We start from the raw sequence: 21,213 nt of genomic DNA, 5'->3' as shown, positions 1-21,213 counted from the left end.
TTTCAGGATACAACTGCCCCTATGAACCTGATTGCAATTGAACAATTGCATACTCACTTACGTAAGTAGTTTTTTAAAATTATTTTATACTATTTTTAGTATTGTTTATATCATTTTGTTAGCCATGATTTGTTGTAAGTGCAGAGTGTACAAATTTATATACGAGAACTGAAGTATGTAGGTCTGTTAATCCATATTCAAAGCCTTGCTTGCACTGTATATTTGTACACAAGTAACACTTATGTAAATATACTGATTAATAATATGATCATTGATGATAAAAGTATTAGTGTTGGTATTACATTCCAAATGCATGTGTATAATATGTATTTACAAATAAACTGAAAAGAACAAGAAATATTGCTAATATACCAGTATTAGATAGTTGCCATGTGAACTTGAGAAATTGACAATACTATAAATATGAATTTTACAAAAAAGCCAAATTAGTATGTTTTACTGTTACTTGTTCGATATTTCTTTATAGTGGTGCTTGTAGCAGTTTCCTAACAGAAAAAGTCAAGGGTGAAATCTTTTAAATTTCAGATTTCTTGCATTGCTTGTGCTATTTAGAAGCTGGTATCAGTTCATGTTTGAATCTCTGGGTTATGTTCAAGAAAATTGTCAACATACATAATTTGTTATGATGAACTTTTAGTTGTAATAAAAAAAATACATAAGGACACTTGTTTTCATTCCTGATTTTAACAGCACCTTTTTTGTATTATGAGTAGTGATGCAATCAGCATCATACTCTGGTCAGCATTTAGTAGCAGCCAAGTGCCTATTAATGAGAGCTCTTTATTCTAGACATATCATTCAAAAATGCATGTCAGTAGAGAAGATTGGGCATTCAATTTTCCAGGTTCTAGAAGTAGCACAATTTTGTTTTCGCCCCGTTTGTACTTCTAAATTGTTTCATAATGAAAGTGATTTTTCTCAAGGTTGAATAGTTCATAGTTTGCATGGAACAGGTAATTTCGTAATGTGACGACTATACCATTCTCTGGGTATAGTTGTAATACAGTAAGGGGATGACTGGAACAGATACAGGAGAAATTAAACACTACTGTCAGATTACAAATTTTGGATACTTGAATTTGAACTCCCAATTAAAAATTAACCAGAAGCAGAAATTAATTACATCAAAATTTAGCTTATTCAATTCAGCATTATATGGTACAACCAGAATGTTTTATTTTCACTACTGAAATTACTATACTCGTTTCTTTAACAAATTTCCATAGCAGGTTTTCAGAGTATGCCTTCGATTTGTTATCATCGTGAGAACAATCAAGTGCATTTTTTTGTGTTTTCCAACTGACAACACACTGAAATTCTATAAATAAAAAATGTGTGGTCCAATCATGAGGAAATTTAGATATAGTACAGGTAGAAAGGTTATAAATATAATTCTTAAATTTTCAGATTTTTTTTTAATCAGCCAGAAAAAAGTTCTTATCAATTTTGTGAAACAACTTTTTCTTAGTATTGGGTAATCCTAAAATTATAAACTTGGCCTTGTTTTAAAGCTCTTTACAGCTGTTTTTAAAACTCATTACCACTAAAAAAATTACACTGCAAAATTGATTTTATACAGATTAATATTCAACAGTAGCGATATGTGTTGAAAGTGGCAACACATATCTACCCGTCGAAGTGAAGCCCACAGTTTAATGCACATGGAATCAGTGGGAACCTCCACTGAATGTTCAGACTAGGACCAATCCGGACAAGAAATTAGGGCCAGAGTTACAAAAAATTAAATAGAAAGTACACAAATTACTTACCAGCTCCATGAAACAGATTTTTCACCCAATCGGCTAGGCGTGGCTCCTAACCCAACAACCATACATCAGTAGATCACTTGAGTGAATATCTGACTGTGAAGGAAATTTGGAGAATACAACTTTTTTTTAGAGGGGGGGAGCTTATGTTACAACCACCTCCTGCTGCAACTATACTGTTTCCCCTATATATGAATAGATTTGAACCCAACATTATCTTAAGAGAATATTGAAAAATATACATACATACATTTGAATGTTATTTATTCAAGAAGAATTCCAACAAAGTTATGAGCAGCTATCTACTTGATGCAAACATCATACAAGTGTCATGAATAAAAAAAAACTTATTCGTAGAACAAAATAAACTTCAATGGATGTAAATTCTTGCACACTTGACAGCTCAGCAACTAAAAACAAAGAAAACAATACTATAATATGTAATTTCAGCAATGCACATTAGACAAATGACACTTAAAATATTTTCTGTGAGACACTTAAACACTGCTCTGTATAGTAGCAGAATTAGCACAGATTGAGGTGCTCATGAACTTTTGTCGATATAAAATGCAAAATTCTCAAATTCTGAGTGCAACCCAAAATTATTTTACTTATTTTTTATATATTTTACTTAGCTAGAAAAGTATGGGTACAAAAAGGAAGACAGACTTGATGTAAACAGAAGAAAGAAGATAGTAGTTTTTGGGTCGCAAGTTGGAATATGTCACGAAAATCTAAAAACTGCAATAACTCAAAACCCATTGATTTCAGGCCCCGGTGCATAGGGTCAAACTTGTTGCAAATGTGCTCTAGTATTACCCCTTTCCAGGAATAGGTCGAATTACAAATCACCCTGTATATAAGATGATGGTAGGATCTTTCACCAATTTATTGTGAATATTCGTCTGAAGAATATTCTGGCTACGCCCATGGTAATGCACTTCAATGTAATCAAATAGAACAGTATTTTTAGTAACTTGCACTTTTACATAGCTTTCACAGATCAACTTCATTGTTCTTGTAGCTTATCATTCATGTGTTCTTGCTATGTAAATCGCACACAAACAAGTCATCTGTTTTTTTTTCATTCATGGGTACATTGAGAAATATCATATTGGAGCATCTGGTACTCGTATTTGTGCATAATGGTGAAAACTTTATTTTCCACTGTGATATCCACAACACTGACCAGCTATACAATTCGGGCTGCTCTGCTCCTGTAACTCACACGATGGAAACTTGTTTCGGCACAAGGCAACAAAAAATCTTATTTGTAATGTTAACTCAGCAGAGAAAACTGTAGTGAAGCACTGACTGAGTGCTTGCTTAGTGGTAACGACCATTTCCTGTTCTAGTAGTTACGTATCTTTTCCTATCCATTATCTCATAGCAAACACAGAGCCAAATGCAGCCAACGCGAAGTGCAGACGACAGAACGAGCCGAACGACGATATCACAACATGGCGCAGGAGTGTTTTGCATGCAACGCTCAGCTCGAAAATTAGAAACTCTATTTTTACCTAATAAGGAACGCACATGAACGTTGGAAATTGCAGGGGTTATTTTTCGATGGTGTAGATTTTAAAAATTACATTTAAGAAAAGTAGTGGAAATGTCCATTGGGACACAAATTACACACAAATGTACACTAGCATGAATCTTTTTACCATACATTGCTTAAAAGAAAAAGTAGTCGGTAGTATTTAAGGCAAACAAGAAGAAAATAACAAAGATATTATTAAATAAATACAGAGAAACTAGTATGCACGCACCTAGCGGCAGCCGGAGAACTACGAACAGTAGAAGCACGCCAAGCAACAGTACAACAAGTTCCGAAGATGGTGGCAGTGGCCACTGAAATTAATACAACAAAGAAGAAACAGGTTCGTGGATAAAGTGAGTACTAGTTTCTCTGCATTTATCTAGTACTGCATCTCTAATTTCCCAATTATGAAAGATATTATTGTGATGAACATTTTGTTCTCTACTGTATTCATGACAAAAAACGAATTCACATGTAATGAAAAATATACGAGACTATTATTAACACCCCACATCACAGTGTACGATATATGGTGATTTCTGGATAGCATTTTTAGTACGATTTTACACTGACAACAACAAAAAAAAAAGGCTACATTACCTTAAGAAACAATCAGCAGCTTGTGAAGATTATTCCACTGGATAGCCACAACATCATCCTAAGTTTTCATCTGGTTTTGTCCTCAGAATAACATGCCAAACTATGCAGCCTATATTATGCAGGTACTGTTGCAAATAGTTCTTTGTTCATTTCACAGCAACTTTGCACTATAGTTCGCAGTATACAATGAAAAAAATCTGAATGTACACTAACTGGATTCCCAAATTAACTGGAACAAATCACAAAAAAATGTTAACAAATTTAAATGTTCACTTAAAACGAAAACTGAAATCACATGTTCTCTATTATGTTTCAATCCCATGCTGCAATATCATTTAAGAAGACAAATTAACATTTATGGGGAAGTAGAAATATCCATATCTTCAGAGACCAATTTCTCCTCGTGGTCTCTTTCTTCAGGATCATCAGCATAACTACTTTCTCTCTCATTTGCTTCGCTTCTTCTTTCACTATCTTCTTGATCAGTTGCATCAAACCCCTTTTCTTCTTCATCGTAATTACGTGGCACCTTAGCTTCTTTTCCCTTATCATCATATTTATCCAAATCTCTCTTCTCACGTTTTCTTCGGTCATTATCCTTTTCCCTGTCCCAACTCCTCTCCCTCTCTCTTCTCCTGTCCTTCTCTTTGGGTATTTTAACAGGAGATCTTGAACGCCTTCGTGACCGTGATCGTCTCCTTCTCCCAGGTGATCTACTCCTTCGTCGTTGTCTTGACAAACTACGTCGGCGAGATGGCGATCGACTTTTACGTCGAGATCTTGACCTGCTCTTGCGTCGAATTGGACTTCTGCTTTTGCGACGTGAGGGTGACCTTGTCTTTCGTCTTGGAGGCGTGCGACTCTTCCTTCTGGATGGTGATCGACTCTTGCGTCTTAGTGGAGGAGATCTACTATTCTTCCTGCGAGACCTAGAACGGCTCCTCTTCCCTCTGGGCGAGATGTGTTTCTTCCTTGGTGGCGATCTGCTCTTTCTACGCGATGGAGACCGACTTTTACGCCTGGGATGGGACGGTGACCTTGAATGATGCCTACGGGGCTTTGAAGGTGAACGTGAATTAGTACCTCCTCTCGATGGCTTCATTTTGTCACGTGTACCATGCTTGTCTCGGCTTGCACCTCGCTTTATCTTTTCGATTTCTGATTCTTTCTCTAATTCTGGCTCCTTTTCAGCCACTGGCTCTCTCATTTTTGCCTCATGTTCCATTGCTTCTTCATTGACTTCATTCTCTGCTTCGTCAATATGTTCTTCCTTTTCTTCCAGCTCCAATTCCTTCTTTTCAGCCTTTTTCATTTCCTTTTCTTCAGCTTTCTTGTCTTCCCTTCTCTCTTTGGACTTCTCATCTTTCTTTGAGTGTTTGGCTTTGGACTTGGATCTTGAACGTGACCGCTTTCTGCTTGGTGATCGCGATCTGCTGTGTGTTCTCTTTCGTCTTCCTGGGCTTCTACTCTTCTTTCTCTTCTCCCTTGATCTTGACCGAGTTCTCTTTGACCTCGAACCCGAGTGCCTTGATCTTGATCGAGACCTTCCTCTGACACGAGATCTTGAACGTCTTCTTGATCTGGATCTAGAACCTCCTCGAGAGTGAGATCGCCTTCTGCCTCTAGACCTTGATCGGGACCTACGTGATCTCGAGCGACTTCTGCTTCTCTTCTTCTCCTTTCCGAGAAGACCTATGACTGGATCGATTGCAGCTGATATGAGATTTTGGGCCTCTTTCACTCTTGACATGGCTTCTTCTATTTCACGTTGAGCTGCTTCATTGCTTTTGGCCTGCGGTTTAACAATTGCCTGGGTCGAGTGGGATATAGTCACAAGTCTCCCACATAACTCCTGGCCATTCATCTGCAGGGCAGTTATGAGAGAACCTTGTTCTGTAAATTCCACCATTGCGTATCTTGAAATCTCCCCATCTCTGCTACAAAACCTCAGATATTTCACTTCTCCAGAAAGTGCAAAGAAATCTATCAGCTGCTGGGTTGTAACCGAGGAATCCAGATTCCCAATTATTACCGTCCGTCGTATTTCTTCTATTTTCCGTCCATCAAGAGTGGCTGGGAGAGGAGGGTATGCTTGTAGGTTATTTGCCTCAAATCTAGGATCATGTGTTAAAAGCACCTGACTTGGTGGAACACCTTCCAGCGTGTTAGTAACGTTTGGTGGAAGCTTAGGTTCCGATGGGAACAGACCCGGAACCATCGTGCCTTGGTTCGTCAGCTCCAAGGCCTTCTGCTCGTCGGGAATTTCCCCACTTTGAAATGGGATAACAATTAGAGCTCTGTCGATGAAAACTGTGTTTGTCATGTGCTGAGCCACACCAACGCACGTAGCATCGTGGAACTTCACATAGCAAATTCTGGACTGAACTGGCACTGCAACATCTCGGATTGTTGGATACAAACGGATGTCTTCTATCTTTCCAAGATATCCAAACAGGGTCTGCATTTGATCCTTTGTAGCCTGAGGAGCAATATTTGTCACCTGTATTACTTTAGAGTTTGTCATTTTGGTAAGATTGAAAATATTAGGACAATACTCAATCACTATACTGTCCGATCCTCTCATTCAATCTACGTAGAATCGCCCAGTGTCATTACAAGATAGAACACAATATCTTTAGACAGCTGCATCATGGTTGCTTGTTTATATCTGATAAATATTCTCTGATGTGGGCATCAAAAGTTTACAGTTTGTTTCCTGAAAAAGAAGAAAGAAAAGTGTTTTAAATATAATTATACTCATCACAACTATTAATAATATGAGTAACCAACATTCCATACAAAATATATTTTTCAGTCTGTTACTTTTATGAAATACAAACGCACTGGTGTTACCAGCAATTAAACTTGTGTTGTAATTATTTGTCGCTTCTCCATCTCTACAGGGTAATTTATTCTTCCTTTGCTTATCTTCCTCTTCAATTAATTGCAATCATGAGCATTAATTATGAACTGAAGAAATTAACAACAGGACACACACAATGATATATTCATGCCTTATGTGGGTTTGAACTTGGTACTTTTGGTTCAACGTGCAACTGGTGTGGAGGTCTACTGAAGGTTAATTTCAAAGCTGTTGAATCTACAAAAATACCTTATACTAGGATACTAATGAAGTACTCATTAGTCCCTACAACATTATAGAAACCACAATGGTCAAGTATGATCTCATGATGTCCCTGCTTAAGTAGTTCTGAGGTTCAGTGGATACCTGTACGGTGGATAATGGTGGCCAAATTGTGGTTCTGATCACATAACTTCTACTATGACTGAGATTAAGAATGTATGGACTTTCTACATTCACACCAATTATGTGACATGTAACATTAAGATACCTTCCTTCACTCCACCATAGGTGATGAGTCATGTTATATTTTTGTTTATTTTAAAGCCATCCCCAAGTCAGAGATAAAATAAGCATGTTTGAAAAGTAGAATCATACAGTTAATGCACTGAAACCTTGATTTATCTTAAAATGCACGAAAAATATAAAATCAGGTAAAATTTTATAACATTTTGCTATGTTGGGGCCATGAAGATTGAATCTAGAGGGTAATTCAAAATGAATGGTGCAACTTAACGCAGCTATTATGACGTTACTATTTATGGTAGAAAATCAGACAAGGCATCAATATAAAGAAGAGCTCTGGAAGTTTTAATCCCACTTAGCGGGCTTATTCTGCTTAGCCGATGCTCCACCAGGATCGCCAGTGTCGTGAAATGGCTAATGACCAGTAGAATGCGTATTGTGTGTTGGAGCTATCGAGAACTGATTCAATCACTTTGGTAGTAATGCACATGTTTCACCCTTCCGATAGATTTTCCAAAGTTACAACTGTGAATTGTTAGTGCCTTTGAAACCACAGACAACGACTTGCTGTCTCATGCATAGCAAGTAGTTGATTATTATTTGGACCTTTTCCACGTTACACGTGGTTCCCATGTTGAATCTTTATAATGTGAGTCACGTGAGTAAAACTTCCAGAGTTCTTCTTTATAGTGATGCCTTTTATGATTTTCTATCATAAATAGTAACGTCATAATAACTGTGTAAAGTTGCACCATTCATTTTGAATTATCCTCTATAATGGAGGAAAATGTAACACAGAACACAAAATCAGGGTTCCACTAAATGTTCTTATGAGTGGTAACATTTCTTGCATGCAGTAAAACATTTTAACCTCTAGCAAATGGAGCCTCTCCCACAAGTTAGCCTCAATGACGGGAACTTTTTTTTTTAACCCAACTGCCACCACTGGACATACACTTTCTGAAATTACAATTATTTTCATCATAATATTTGTTCACAAATTTTAAAATTACAGTACGTTTAGTACACTCAGGTTTACACATCACTTTCCTCAATATATTTTGATATTGTAAAAAGTACGTACGAGTTATTGACTTTTCTGCAGAAAAGACCATTGCCCATGGAGTACATAGGGCTAAACAGTAAATTCAGTACCAGCTCATATAAAGCAGTGCACGAATTTGTACCAAAAAATGGGTTACAGTTGTTACAATAGCATATTCACTTTATTACTACTTTCATCTAGTCAAAACACCTATAACTCATTTACTTCGTCCTTTTTAACATTGCTACTTACTTATTCTGCATTGTGGAACATTCTATAAGATATAATTATGAATTTCTCACGGAAATAATTTCAATTTTTCATATTACGAGTAATTATTGTTGTTCCTTTTTTTTCGCTTGCGTGACACACAATATGGTGCGAGCGTTCTGGATCATTGTGCATCGTGCTTGTGTTTTGTCGATTTGGAGAGGGTATGCAGTGTTTCCAACCTTCTAAACCAAAAAATACCTACTTCCGTGCTATTTTTTCCCAGGTTTGAAATTATGCTAATACCTAAAATTTGGGGTCGTATAACCATTGACGGATAGCCCCACGAACCATTCATGGTAAGGTTAGGTTAGGCAAGCATAGTTAAAATTTGGGGTCATAGAACCATGCACAGGTAGTCCCACAAACCATTCATGGATAGCCCCAGGAACCATTCACGGTAAGGTTAGGTTAGGCAAGCATAGCTAAAATTTGGGGTCACGTCATCTTCTTGAAAAATAAAACAGGGTGGTTGGAAACGGTGACAGGGGGTTACGTCATCAAATGCATGGAACATCCGGTTCTCGTAGAGGAGGTACATGGAAGCAACGGCAATTGCGATATTTTTATACATATAAACATGAATTATCGCTAAAAAAGATGAAACGATGAGAGAAAATACTTTTGGGAACTTCAACAATGCTACAGAAAGTGATTTGCGTAAGTAGTTTCTTCTGTAAAAATGAAGAAATCAGTTTTGACTAGATGAAAGTGTTACCTTAACGGGCACGAAATTTCCGGGACTAAAATTTTGTTGTTTCAAATGTGTGTCAAACACGCCTCAAGACTTCACCTCTTGAGAGAAACGGCAGAAGTTATAGAAGAAATTCTAAAACTCAGTGATATCCACACTATTAGGTGGTTAGCCAGCAAAGAACGTGCAGTAAGAGCTCTCTTGCAATCATGGAAAGCTGTTGTGACACATCTTGAACAGATGACCCATGGAAAATACAACGATGGCACTAAAGCTAAGGATTTGCTGAAAAGTTTGAAGCAATTTAAATTTGTTAAGCTTCTGTACTTGCTTTTGGATTTCTACGGGAAATTTAACCCTTTAAGCCTGGCACTACAAAATAAGAATATTTTGATTTCATCTCTGAAAATAAGATTTCATCTCTGTATTTCAGTTTTGGCTGACCTGGAATCTAATGTTGGACCAAGCAAACAAGATTTCTTGGACCATGTATCCATTTCAGGGAAGATCAGGGATGTGCAGCTCACAAACATTCAAAACTGAGAGCAAGAGTTTCAGACTGTTAGAAGAAACTTAATTATTAACAATGCAAAGGTGTACATCACAGAAAGATTGCAATCTATATCAACAGATGTGATTGCATCTCTGCATGTTTTCGACACCTTGGGTTGGCCTCCCAAAGAAGAAATAAAGAAACTTTACATATGCTTGAACCCGAGTCTTTATAATGAGAAAATGGATGTTCTGTCAGCAGAGTGGACAGAATACAAACTTTTGTTTCCTTCTCCAGCTTTGAATTAGACGCTGGAGAAGATCCACAGAGTGGAGTGTTCAGCAAGATTCCCCAATTTGCTCCAGATTTTGACATTTTGTGCTGTTCTACCAGTGAGCACAGCTTCATGTGAGAGAGGTTTCAGCTGTCGCAACAGACTCAAACCCTCTGAAGATTGAGACACTGGATGATTTGCTCAGAGTTTTCGTAAACTGACCCCCCTCCCCCCCATCCTCACTGTCAGAGTTTGACCCAGCAGCTGCGATTGATAAGTGGTGCTTCAGTGCAGAACGACAGCGCTACACAAACATTAATTCCTAACTTTTTAATAATTGCTCATATTTTTATTATTTATCAATATAAAATAGTGGCGACCAAATATTTTAGTCCGGCGACTGATTTCAAACTAGAAATTTCATGCCCTGCCTTAACTTTTACCTGGTTGAAATGTAGTTTTGATTTACCTTAAGAATTACACATGAATATAAAAGTGGAAATACAAAGGCATTCTAACATGATTATGCAATAATTTTTTAAAAGAACGATACTTCTTTAGGACTGGCTAAAAATAAACTGAGACTGGCAATTATGTCGGAAGTATACACAGTGTGGTCCATAAGTTCCCGCATTGATTTTATTGCAGCCTTCCCATTAACCCCATCTAGCAGACGACTGCGTAGTTTGAACCCTTTCGAACAGCCATGCTGAGAGGCATCAGTCTAGCCACTGTTATTGAAGAGTGCGGACGTCTGATATAACCTGGTGTTGTGCATGTGTGTCAGACTCGGGAGATGGACGAGAAGGAGGAACAGCGAATAGCAATTAAATTTTGCTGCAAAGCTGAATTTTCAGCAACAAAGACATTGGAACTGATTCAGAAGGCGTACGGTGAGCCAGCACCGAGTTGGACAACCATTTTTGAGAGGCACAAATGGTTTTGTGAGGGCCAGGAGACAATGAAGGACGATGAACACAGTGGTCGGCCGACAACTCGCACCAACATGAACATCGCAGCTGTCGCTAACTTGATTAAAGAGGATAGGAAAGTGAAGTCTCGGATGATAGAAGAAACACTAAACATCCCCAAAACAGTGATCTTGCATGAAAATTTGAACAAGCAGGAGCTGTGTTCAAAGTTTGTCTCTCATGCTGACACGGGAGCAAATGGACGATCGAGTTGAGTCTTGTCATGACTTGATATTCATGATTGACCATGACGAGAACTTTTTAGACAAGATTATTACTGGTGACAAGACTTTGGTGTTTGGCCTACGATCCTGAAACAAAATGTCCGAGTTCCGAATTGGTCGGTAAAACATCCCAAGACCGAAAAAACTGCACTTCCAAAAATCAAGGGTGAAGACTATGTTCATCGTGTTTTTCGAAAGCAGTGGCGTCGTTCACAAAGAATTTGTGTCTCCAGGTAGAACAGTAAATAAGGAATTCTATCAGGAAGTGTTAAAATGCTTGCTAGCTCGAATCCAAAGAGTTCACCCAGACCTCTTCACCTCTCGTGATTTTTTCCTGCTGCACGACAACACCCCGCCTCATTGGCAGCAATAAATCGCCAGTTCCTCACTGAAAAGCAAGTCTCCACGTTGCACCATCCACCTTATTCACCAGGTTTGTCACCTCTGAACTATTTCCTCTTCCCGAAACTGAAAATACAGCTGAAGGGTTCAAGATTCGACTCGATTGAGAAGATCCAGAAGGCTGTGACCGATAAACTCAAGACACTTCGAAAAGAGTTTGAAAACTCGCGCTGAGCGATGTATCGCATCAAATTGATCCTATTTTGAGTAAATAAACGGTCAAAGTCCATACGCCTTTGACTTTGTTTTGCCTTAGTCCGGGAACTGTGTATGTGAAGCAGTGGAGAGTGCATGTGTGGAAAATACACCTTGAAGCTTCAAGGAGTTGACGACAGAACTCTGAGTTGCTGTCACTCATAGTTAGTCTGTGATCAGTGCTTGAAGGTGGAGATTTGTAATCATGTTGCCGTGAAGTGGCAAATTTGAAAATCGTGCAGCATATTAGCCTGAAATTCCCGGTGAAATTATTGCAGGATGTGTATGGTGATAATGCAATGTGATGTGCATGTGTGTTTCAATAGCACAAATGCTTCGCCGCAAGATGTGAGCACGTTGATGACAACAAAAGACTTGGGCCACAGCAACAGAAAAATTGTAAAAAACTATTGACATTGTTCAGAATGATCGCCGGGCCAGCATTGGAATGATAGCAGATGGTGGGCATTGATAAAGAGTGGGTGGATACTGACTCTGTGATCTTTTCAATTTCACCAGCAATTTGAGGCTAATGAGCTGCTAGTGTTTCATATTTGCCACTTTACGGCAACATGGTTACGAACCTTCACCTTCAAGCACTGCTCAGAGACTTAACTAACTATGAGTGACAGTGACCGGGAGTTCTGTCATCAGCTTCTTGAAGCTTCAAGGTTTATTTCCCATGAATGCACTGCGCACTGCTGCACGTATACTTCTGACAGAGTTGCCAGTCTTGTTTTTTAAGCCAGACCTTGTATAGTAAGGAAATATAACTGCGGTTCTCTCAAGTTTTATTGGAAAGTGCTTTAGACGTCATGAAACAATTGCGGAAGTTCAAAGCATGTAGGAACTAATTAGCACAGTTAAAAGATTTATTTGAAAGTATTAGTTACTAGGGAAATTATGACATGAAATATAGCTTGGTTTCTGGTCAACTTGGACATGAGTTTTTTGTGGATTTTTATGCGAGCCTCGAAGGGAGTTTGATTCTTAAGACCAGATATTTAAAGCTTCTAGGGACGTTATTTTAATGCTAAAAGCCCAAAACCTGACTTGCCTAACCTAACAACAAAAGCATTAGCACAATCTAGCTCGCTGCACTTCTTGACTCCCTTCGCACTCGCTTAGATTGTTACAAAGCACAACACAGGGTTGTCTTGTTCGCTGATTTGGTTTCTGCAGTATGTGCACTAGGTAACGGTTCTGAATGTTTTATGATTTCTCCTAGTACAAAGACTAATTATCGTAGAATTTTGGAAATTATTGTCACACAAAATTTGAACCTTCCTTAAAGTAATGAACACTGTTCGGACTCGAAAAAAAGTTATTTATGTTGAAAAAACAACTTGAAAATTACCTTATGCATTTCTCCGTCGACAAGCGACAGTAAATATCGTAGAAGCGTGGGAATGAATGTAGAAGTAAATCGGAACCTTAGTAGAATGCATTTAGGGGCTTTATTTTAATGCTAAGGGAACCAAACCCAACCTGCCTAACCTAAGAATGAAAGCATATATTGAACAAAACCTTAAGTAATCGCTAAAAGTCCGCAGTATGCGTTAACAGATGTAAATCAAAATCGAACCATGTAAAAATTGCATTCAAAACATGATGAAATCGCAATAAAACAAAAGGAACTTGGGCCTAATGTTGTGATCTCGCACAAACAAATTTCTTCATTTTTACAGGAGAAACTACTTATGGAATTGAGTTTCTATAGATTGTTTAAAGGTCGTGGATGTATTTTTTTTCCATTGTGCAATATATTTGACCGCAAATTCATGTATCTTTTAAGAAAAGTATCTTTCCGACGATCTCCGGCAACCAGATGTCGCATACGTTTCATGACGTAACCTCCTTCAAGTGTTTCCAACCATGCGGTTGTTTTGAAAGAATTTTTTAATTTTTTTTAAAGCTGTATTGCATCGTGTTCAGAACAAAATTTTAACTATGCTTGCCTAACCTAACCGAACATTGCCGGAAATGGTTCGTGGGGCTATACCTAAATGGTTTTCAGGGCTATTAGTCAATGGTTTTTTGGGGCTATCCATCAATGGTTTTTTGGGGCTATCCGTCAATGGTTTTTTGGGGTTCCAACCCGGAAAAAATCCAAAATCAATTAACACAAAAGTAGGTATTTTTCGATGAAGAAGGTTGGAAACACTGCATACCCACTGATGATTCACCACGCTACTCAAGATGTGGCCGCCATCTAGTGATACGCAAGCGAAGAAAGCAAGAAAAATAATTACTGTCAATGATAAATTAAAGTTATTTTCTTCACAAGAGCAAAATCTCACGTTCAAGAACCTTTCGCAATGCATGATCGGTATGTACGAATGTTAAAAATGACGAAACAAACGAGTGAAAAGTGTTTGTGCGAGATCGCACCAGTACCTTTACTTGCACAGGGTTAACACTAGCTTGTGCTTGCACTACACCATGTGTCAAAAAGTGTAGCAAACTAGACGGGTAATTAGTGACCAAATAAATCCTCACAACCCCACACAAGTGAAGTAGATGGTAGTACCAGCCAGTAAAAAATGCCTGTGCACCATGACAAAAGACAACGTGATAGTGACCCTCTATGAGAAATTGAAAAATAGTACAATGCTTATGAAAATTATGTTCAAATGAAAATTTAGCTTGCAAAGATGCGTTACAGTGAGGAGCATTTTTATGTGGCATTATGAACACACTATTATTTGGTTGCCAACCAGTGATGAGCGTCTACGCGTAAACAACGATAGTCTACATTCGGTAAATGTCTGTTATATCCAAGACAAATTTCTTAATTTTTACAGAAGAAACTACTTACAGAAATGAGTTTCTGAAGTATTTTGAAAGTTTGTGAAGGTATTTTCTCACCGTAGAATGCTGCACAAGAAATAAGCACTTTTGATATAATAAACTTGCATTTTGTGCAAAGCAACAACATTATGCCGTTGTTTCCATTATGTACCTGCAGATGGCGCGGGCATCGAAAGTCACGCGGTCTCGCCAGTGTTTCCAAACGTGCCTTTTTTTACCAGAATTTTATTATTTTAATTTTTTTAACTATGCTTACCTAACCTAACCCAACCTAACCTTGCCGGAAATGGTTCGTGGGGCTATCGTGAATGGTTTTTGGGGCTATCCGTCAATGGTTTGTGATGTGAAAGTAGGTATTTTTCGGTTAAGAAGGTTGAAACACTGCATACCCATTCCAAATCGACAAAACACAAGCACGACGTGCGATGATCCACAGCTCTGCGTGCCATATTGTATGTTCCGCAACAGAGGAAAGGACACAAAATAATTACTCGTAATGTGAAAAATCGAGGTTATTTTCGTGTAAAAAGCATAATGGCACCTTCAACTATGTTCCGCAATACACAATTGGTAAGTACGAACCATTTAAAACTGAAAATATCCGAGAAATGTGTCTCCGATATAACAGACATTTACCCTACATTCTACACGTAGACTATTTTCTATAGATGATTACGTAATCGGTAAATATGCGATATCGCCCGGACGGATTTCTTAAAATTTACAGGAGAAAGTACTTACTGAAATTAGTTTCTTTAGCATTCTGGACGTTCTTGGAGGTATTCTCTTTCACGGAAAGTAAAAACTTCGTAGTTTAATGCTGCCGAAGAAGAATTAATCACTTTTTACGTAAGAAATTGGCATTGCCTGCCACATTATGCCGTTGTTTACATTGTGTGCGTGCAGATGGCGCCGCACTTTCTTTTTTCGATGAATTTAGGGGTGAAATGAGTGCTAATGGAACCTAACCTAACAGGCCTAACCTAACCTTGTGTGAATGGTTTGTGGGGCTAGCCGTGGATGGTTTTTGGGGCTAACGTCAATGGTTTGTGGGGCTAGCCATGGATGGATTTTGGGGCTAACGTCAATGGTTTGTGGGGCTACCCGTGAATGGTTTTTGGCGCTAACGTGCATGGTTTGTGGAGGTAAGGCATAACTTCACCTTAAAGAATGTTCCGCAAGGCAAAATAGGTAAGTACCAGTGGTAAAATTAAGGAAATAAATGAGTGAAAGGTGTCCGGGCGTTATCGCATATTTACCACGTAATCTATGTAAACAACATGGTCAAAGGTGATAACTTAGCAAATGGCGCCGTAGAATTAAAAGAAAATTATACTTCGTATCAGTTGCTGATGTGTGAGGAGAACTTTTCATACTCTTTCTTCCAAATTGGAACAATTTCTCACCTAGGAAAAAACCTAATATAGGAAATATTCTAGTGTTTTATGGGGAAAAGACCACTCTTGTGTCACGACTGCCATATATTGTTTTTTGCATACTATTTATCTTCTTCCATAGTTGATAATAGAAGAGAAGAGAAATTTTGTTGTAAATAGGATTCTTTTCATTTCGTTAGGAACCAATATAGTTGAAAAAGTCACTATCCTTTCATGAAACCCTTGAAAATTAATTTTAATGCACTTTAGATTGTCTACGTAGACTATGTAAACTACAACCCAATATAATCTACGCGTAGATTACGTGTAAACAACGCATGTAGACGTAAACTTAAAGTCTACGGCACATCACTGTTGCCAACTCGGTACGATTTGAGCCACTGTCTGAAATTATGCCTTGTCCGGTTAATGCGCATAGTATACGTTTCCGTCGACTACCGTCTTTTTTTTCCCCTTGTCGGTAACTGTAACACTAGCGCTACTGCTGTTGAACCATATTTTTAATATTTAATCAAGAAAGAGCACACGATCAAGATACAGCCCATATAACATTTCTATCGCAAAAACAAAAAACTAACTCGTTAACATACCGGCAAAGATAGCATCATCATCTTAGTTGATACACTTCAAGTAATTAACTCTTGCCTTTAAATGATCAACAAAATACTTCGCAGGAGGAACTGCACTAAAACTATTAATTCGCTGAACATATTCTTACCAAGTACACGGAGAAAATTGTTGTCCTTTGCAGGTTAGATTGATGTAAATTTCATTCTAGAATTTTCACCATGACCGGAAACGGAAGCGAATCACATAGCAATAGTTTATAGCATGTGACTAGTGCCAGGTCCCACACACGTATTTCCTTACCGTAAGTTCAAAATACCTCAATAACAAAAATGCACGACATTTGATAAGGTGCGTTCCGAAAGTAAAACGAACGAATTCTCAACGAAAAGATAACTGGACTCGTGAACATGGTGAAACCAGTTATTTTACAGAGTAATGGGACGCTCTAGATGAAAGCGCATGGGGCAGCGTTTTGTTTAGAAAAAGTTTCCACATGGCGTCCAGCGGAAGGCATGTCCTCCTGCCAGAAATAAATTCTACTGCTGATACTGTTACTCATTTTTATCACATTGTAAGAACAGTTAAGGCACATTCATTTTGTGAATGTTGCATCATATCGCTCTCTGTTCAAATTATAATACATTTTCCGAACTAATGCAGTTTGAAGCCATCGTGCACGCGCGTTGTCTGCAAGCAGCAGAACAGACGATTCTCACCAAACATACCAGTCTCCTGGCCCGTGCGTTTGGTGAATCTCGTTCTGGCACTAAACGCATGGAAATATACTTTTGGGACAGCATAACGAACCTCACGAAACGCACGAGAGCACTTGTGGGACAGTCAGTTAAGCCTGGTTTACATTGGTCGAGTAGACGGAAGAATAGCTGGAGCAAGTAGGGTCAAGCGAGCTACTCTCCCCGTGTAAACAACTGGGGAGAGTACTGGCGCCAATACTTGCTCCGGTAGTCAGGACAGTCGAGTGGTTGTCCACGGAGGACAGCGACTTGACCGAGTTGCTTCCTCTCCCAATCGATTTTTTTGGATTTTTTTCACTCGCGCGTAAACTCGACAGATCACTCGGCGAATGTAAACGCTTTCTGAGGACAGTGTGATAAACTGGGATGGCAGTTGCTCGTTTTACGGTTCCCCCGTTATTGTTAAGCTCCATTGCTTTATTTGAAATTTGCATAAATCTGGAAATAAAAATTGGACAAATGCAATAATATTTAATAACATAATATATAACATAAAATATAATTTAGTATGATTACATTGGTATAATACAGTACAAAGTTAATACACCTATATCTTTCATTTTTACATGTATCTTCCCTGGAATATATTTAAAATCAGTGCTGGATCTACAAGCCGCAAAACCCCGCAGTGCGGGGGGGACTCGGAGACATGTACGCCTTTAGGGGACCCTCAGCCATTGAGTAGAGGGTTCGTTCGTATATACATATGTAAAAAATAAACGGAGTTACTCAAGGCTACATAAACGAATACAATATATAGAGGTAAAAATAAACTCAGTACCGGATCTACAAACCCCAAAACACCCCAATGCAGAGACTATTAAGCCTTTAGGGGGCCCGCAGCCATTGAGTAGACGATTCGTATATACGTATGTAAAATATAACGTCGTTACTCAGGGGTACAGAAACGAATACAATATGTAAAGGTAAAGTCAGTGCCGAATCTACAAGCCATAAAACCACGCAATGCGGAGACAAGTACGCCTTTATGGGGCCCTCAGCCATTGACATAGTAGAGGGTTCGTATGTGGGTGTGTTAAAAATAAACATGTTTATTCGGGGGTACAAAAACGAATACAATATATACAGGTAAAGATAAAGTTAAAGTTCCCTGTGTATATAGCACCGTGCCATGAAGGCACGTTTCGGGTATGTGGGCCCCACATATTTTCAATGTCGGCCATCTTGTAGGTGATGTGATCAGTACCACGCTGCGGCCGCCTTAACTCTCCCCCCCAGTACCATTTGTTTTTAGGCTGGGTTGACCCTAAAGCTGCCTTATGTGGGGACAAAGCCGGAAAAATTCCGACCTTATATCACTCACCCCGGGTCTCCCGCGTAGCAGTCAAACTAGAATCAGATCAGGCTAGAATTTCACGACAAATGCAGTGGTGAAGGTTTCTTCAACAAATCTTTAACCAGGAAAAAGTTATGACTGCGTGATTGTACCAAATGCATCATTTTCCCTTTAAAAATTTTGAGTTGAATTTAATATGGCGGACGTCCACTTGGAACACACCAACGTGGTTCCCCCTAAGCCTAGCTGTTTCTATCGTGACCAATTGTACCCAGCCTAAATCCTTTACTTTTTTGGGAGTGTTAAGAGACTTTTCAATCACCCTCTAGGTCCTTATATCTGACTTTGTCAACATGAGATCGAGAATTACTTACACACACACACATATACACACATATACACAAGAATTCCGCCTCCCCTCTTGTTACTTCTACTTTGTGTGATTACTTCGTAGCCTGGCAAGCGAAATGCAGACTGTGGTGTGGAATCGCTTATCCAACCTTCCGTGATTACACATACGTCTAAATCCAACTTACGTATTACATAATTTAATTCATCCAATTTCGGAAGCAATGACCTCACGTTAGCGACTCCCGCGCGGAAGAAGGAGACATTTGGCAACGTTTGCGCTGGCGATGGGTCAGTGTCGCCTGGAGGGTTGAGCGACAAGAGGGGTGCCTTGTTTACAGTTTTAGAATTGCAAGGAATGCAGGTTGTCTTCATGCTATTCAGTGCTACCAACTATTGAGTGAAAAAAAAGAAAAGAAAAAAAAAGATTGACAAGTTAGCAAAGACTTACCTCTGCCAAGAGCATACAGCAGATGCGACACCATACCAAACGTAGTTTTACGAATTTCTAGCATCACTGACACATAACACTTAACACTATGATCACCGATTAAACTTTGGTTACACACTTTTGCTATTGGAGGGGGGGGGGTATAAAAATGGAAAAAAAATGAAATTATAATAATAAAAAATAATAATAAAGAAAAAAATAGTAAAAATGTGAGAGAAAAAAAAGATATACACACACACAGATAGTTGTTGAATAATGTTTTTAAAGTATTTTCATTCTTTAGCGGCTACGGATTGATACGATTTTAGGTCGGTAGATAAAGATGAAGTTGCACTATATTTAATACACAAGTTGTAACAAAACCAACGCGCATAACTGAAACTAGCGAAACGCTGCTAGATATTATAGTAATAGATGACGTTACCAGAATGCATGCAACCGACGTCACAGTGCCTATCGGTAAATCGGATCATTGTGTCACGTACATCGACTTAGTTTACGAGAAACCCGCTAATGAGAGAAAATATTTGAGTTACAGAAGCTTCTCCTCTTTCGATATAGACAATTTTGCCGAAGACATAACAAACGTTCAGTGGGAAACCCTGCAATCACTTGATGCCGTTGACGAAAAAGTAGACTTTTTTAGCTCCAATATTGTACGAATATTTGATTGCCATGCACCTATCAAAACCGCCCGAGTTAAGAGGAAGCGCGTTCCATGGATAACTCCTAATGTCAAGTTATTAATGCGTATTCGAGACAACGCTCTGAGGAAATTCAAACGGACGAACAACGTTGCCGATTGGAACCACTACAAAGAACTCCGAAATTTTACGACTACCGTTATCCGACAGGAAAAGAAGTCATACTTCTCTTTTAAATTTGGCGCTATTCAATTAAATAAGAAGGAAACGTGGCGTGAACTAAAACAGTGGGGCGTGCTGGATAATAAAAATGTCAATGATAACTTATCCTCACTTGTGAACACAGCACACGAGCTCGATGCTCTCAATAATCATTTTGGGCAAATTAGCAATCTATCTAGTATTCCCACTCAACTAAAAACCCAACAAATTGAGTACTTTGAAAGCCGTAGCTTTACCGATGAAAATAAATTATTTTGTTTTAACACAGTAGCCGAAATTGATGTGCACAAAGCAGTGCATAAAATTAAATCAAACAGTGTTGGAGCAGATGGCATAAACACTAAGATGTTAAAGATTGCACTACCATATGTACTGACTCCATTAACTCACATAATCAATTATTCTTTGTCTAAAGGCGTGTTTCCAGAAACATGGAAAGAAGCGCGAGTCTTGCCTCTTCAAAAGAAAAAAGAGATCAGTTCTTTCGATGACTTAAGGCCCATAAGCCTATTGCCAGTACTCTCTAAAGTACTAGAAAAAATTGTATTTTCGCAACTAATATGTTATGTTGACGCGAACAACTTGTTACCTACAGTTCAATCTGGGTTCCGTGCACGGCATAGCACAGCAACAGCTTTAACAAAAGTTACAGACGATATTCTTTGCGAAATTGACAACCGTTGCTCCACACTTCTCGTATTACTGGATTTTAGTAAAGCTTTCAACACAGTCCAACACGATTTGTTAATATCTAAACTCAAATACTATAAATTTGACTCTGTAGCCGTAAGGTGGTTTGAATCCTACTTACAAAACAGAGAACATTACTTCAAAATTCACCCTCGCAGATCTCCGAAGCTGTAGTTTTAAAAGCAGGGGTTCCGCAGGGATC

The 21,213-nt window shown here is 38.6% G+C and overlaps 1 protein-coding gene and 1 pseudogene across 2 annotated transcripts; one reads left to right on the top strand and one right to left on the bottom strand.

The window, feature by feature from the left end:
• Positions 1-2,034: 2,034 nt before the first annotated feature.
• Srp54 (splicing regulatory protein 54) lies at positions 2,035-16,843 on the bottom strand. Of its 2 annotated transcripts, none has more exons than XM_083123524.1 (3): positions 16,753-16,843; positions 3,931-6,646; positions 2,035-2,197 (listed from the first exon to the last, which is right to left on the bottom strand). In XM_083123524.1, exon 2 carries the CDS (start codon positions 6,512-6,514, stop codon positions 4,286-4,288), a length of 2,229 nt encoding a protein of 742 aa, XP_082979650.1. In that variant the 5' UTR covers positions 6,515-6,646; positions 16,753-16,843; the 3' UTR covers positions 2,035-2,197; positions 3,931-4,285. The 2 variants fall into 2 exon arrangements, with proteins under 2 accessions (XP_082979650.1, XP_082979651.1); XM_083123525.1 differs by having other exon boundaries at positions 16,625-16,754.
• Positions 10,831-11,220, top strand: LOC145988989 (protein GVQW3 pseudogene; annotated as a pseudogene).
• Positions 16,844-21,213: the final 4,370 nt, after the last annotated feature.

Source organism: Lepisma saccharinum, chromosome 6, assembly GCF_977018435.1.
Source record: "Lepisma saccharinum chromosome 6, izLepSacc3.1, whole genome shotgun sequence".
Lineage (NCBI taxonomy): Eukaryota > Metazoa > Arthropoda > Insecta > Zygentoma > Lepismatidae > Lepisma > Lepisma saccharinum.
This window is presented reverse-complemented; position numbering and strand designations above follow the sequence as displayed.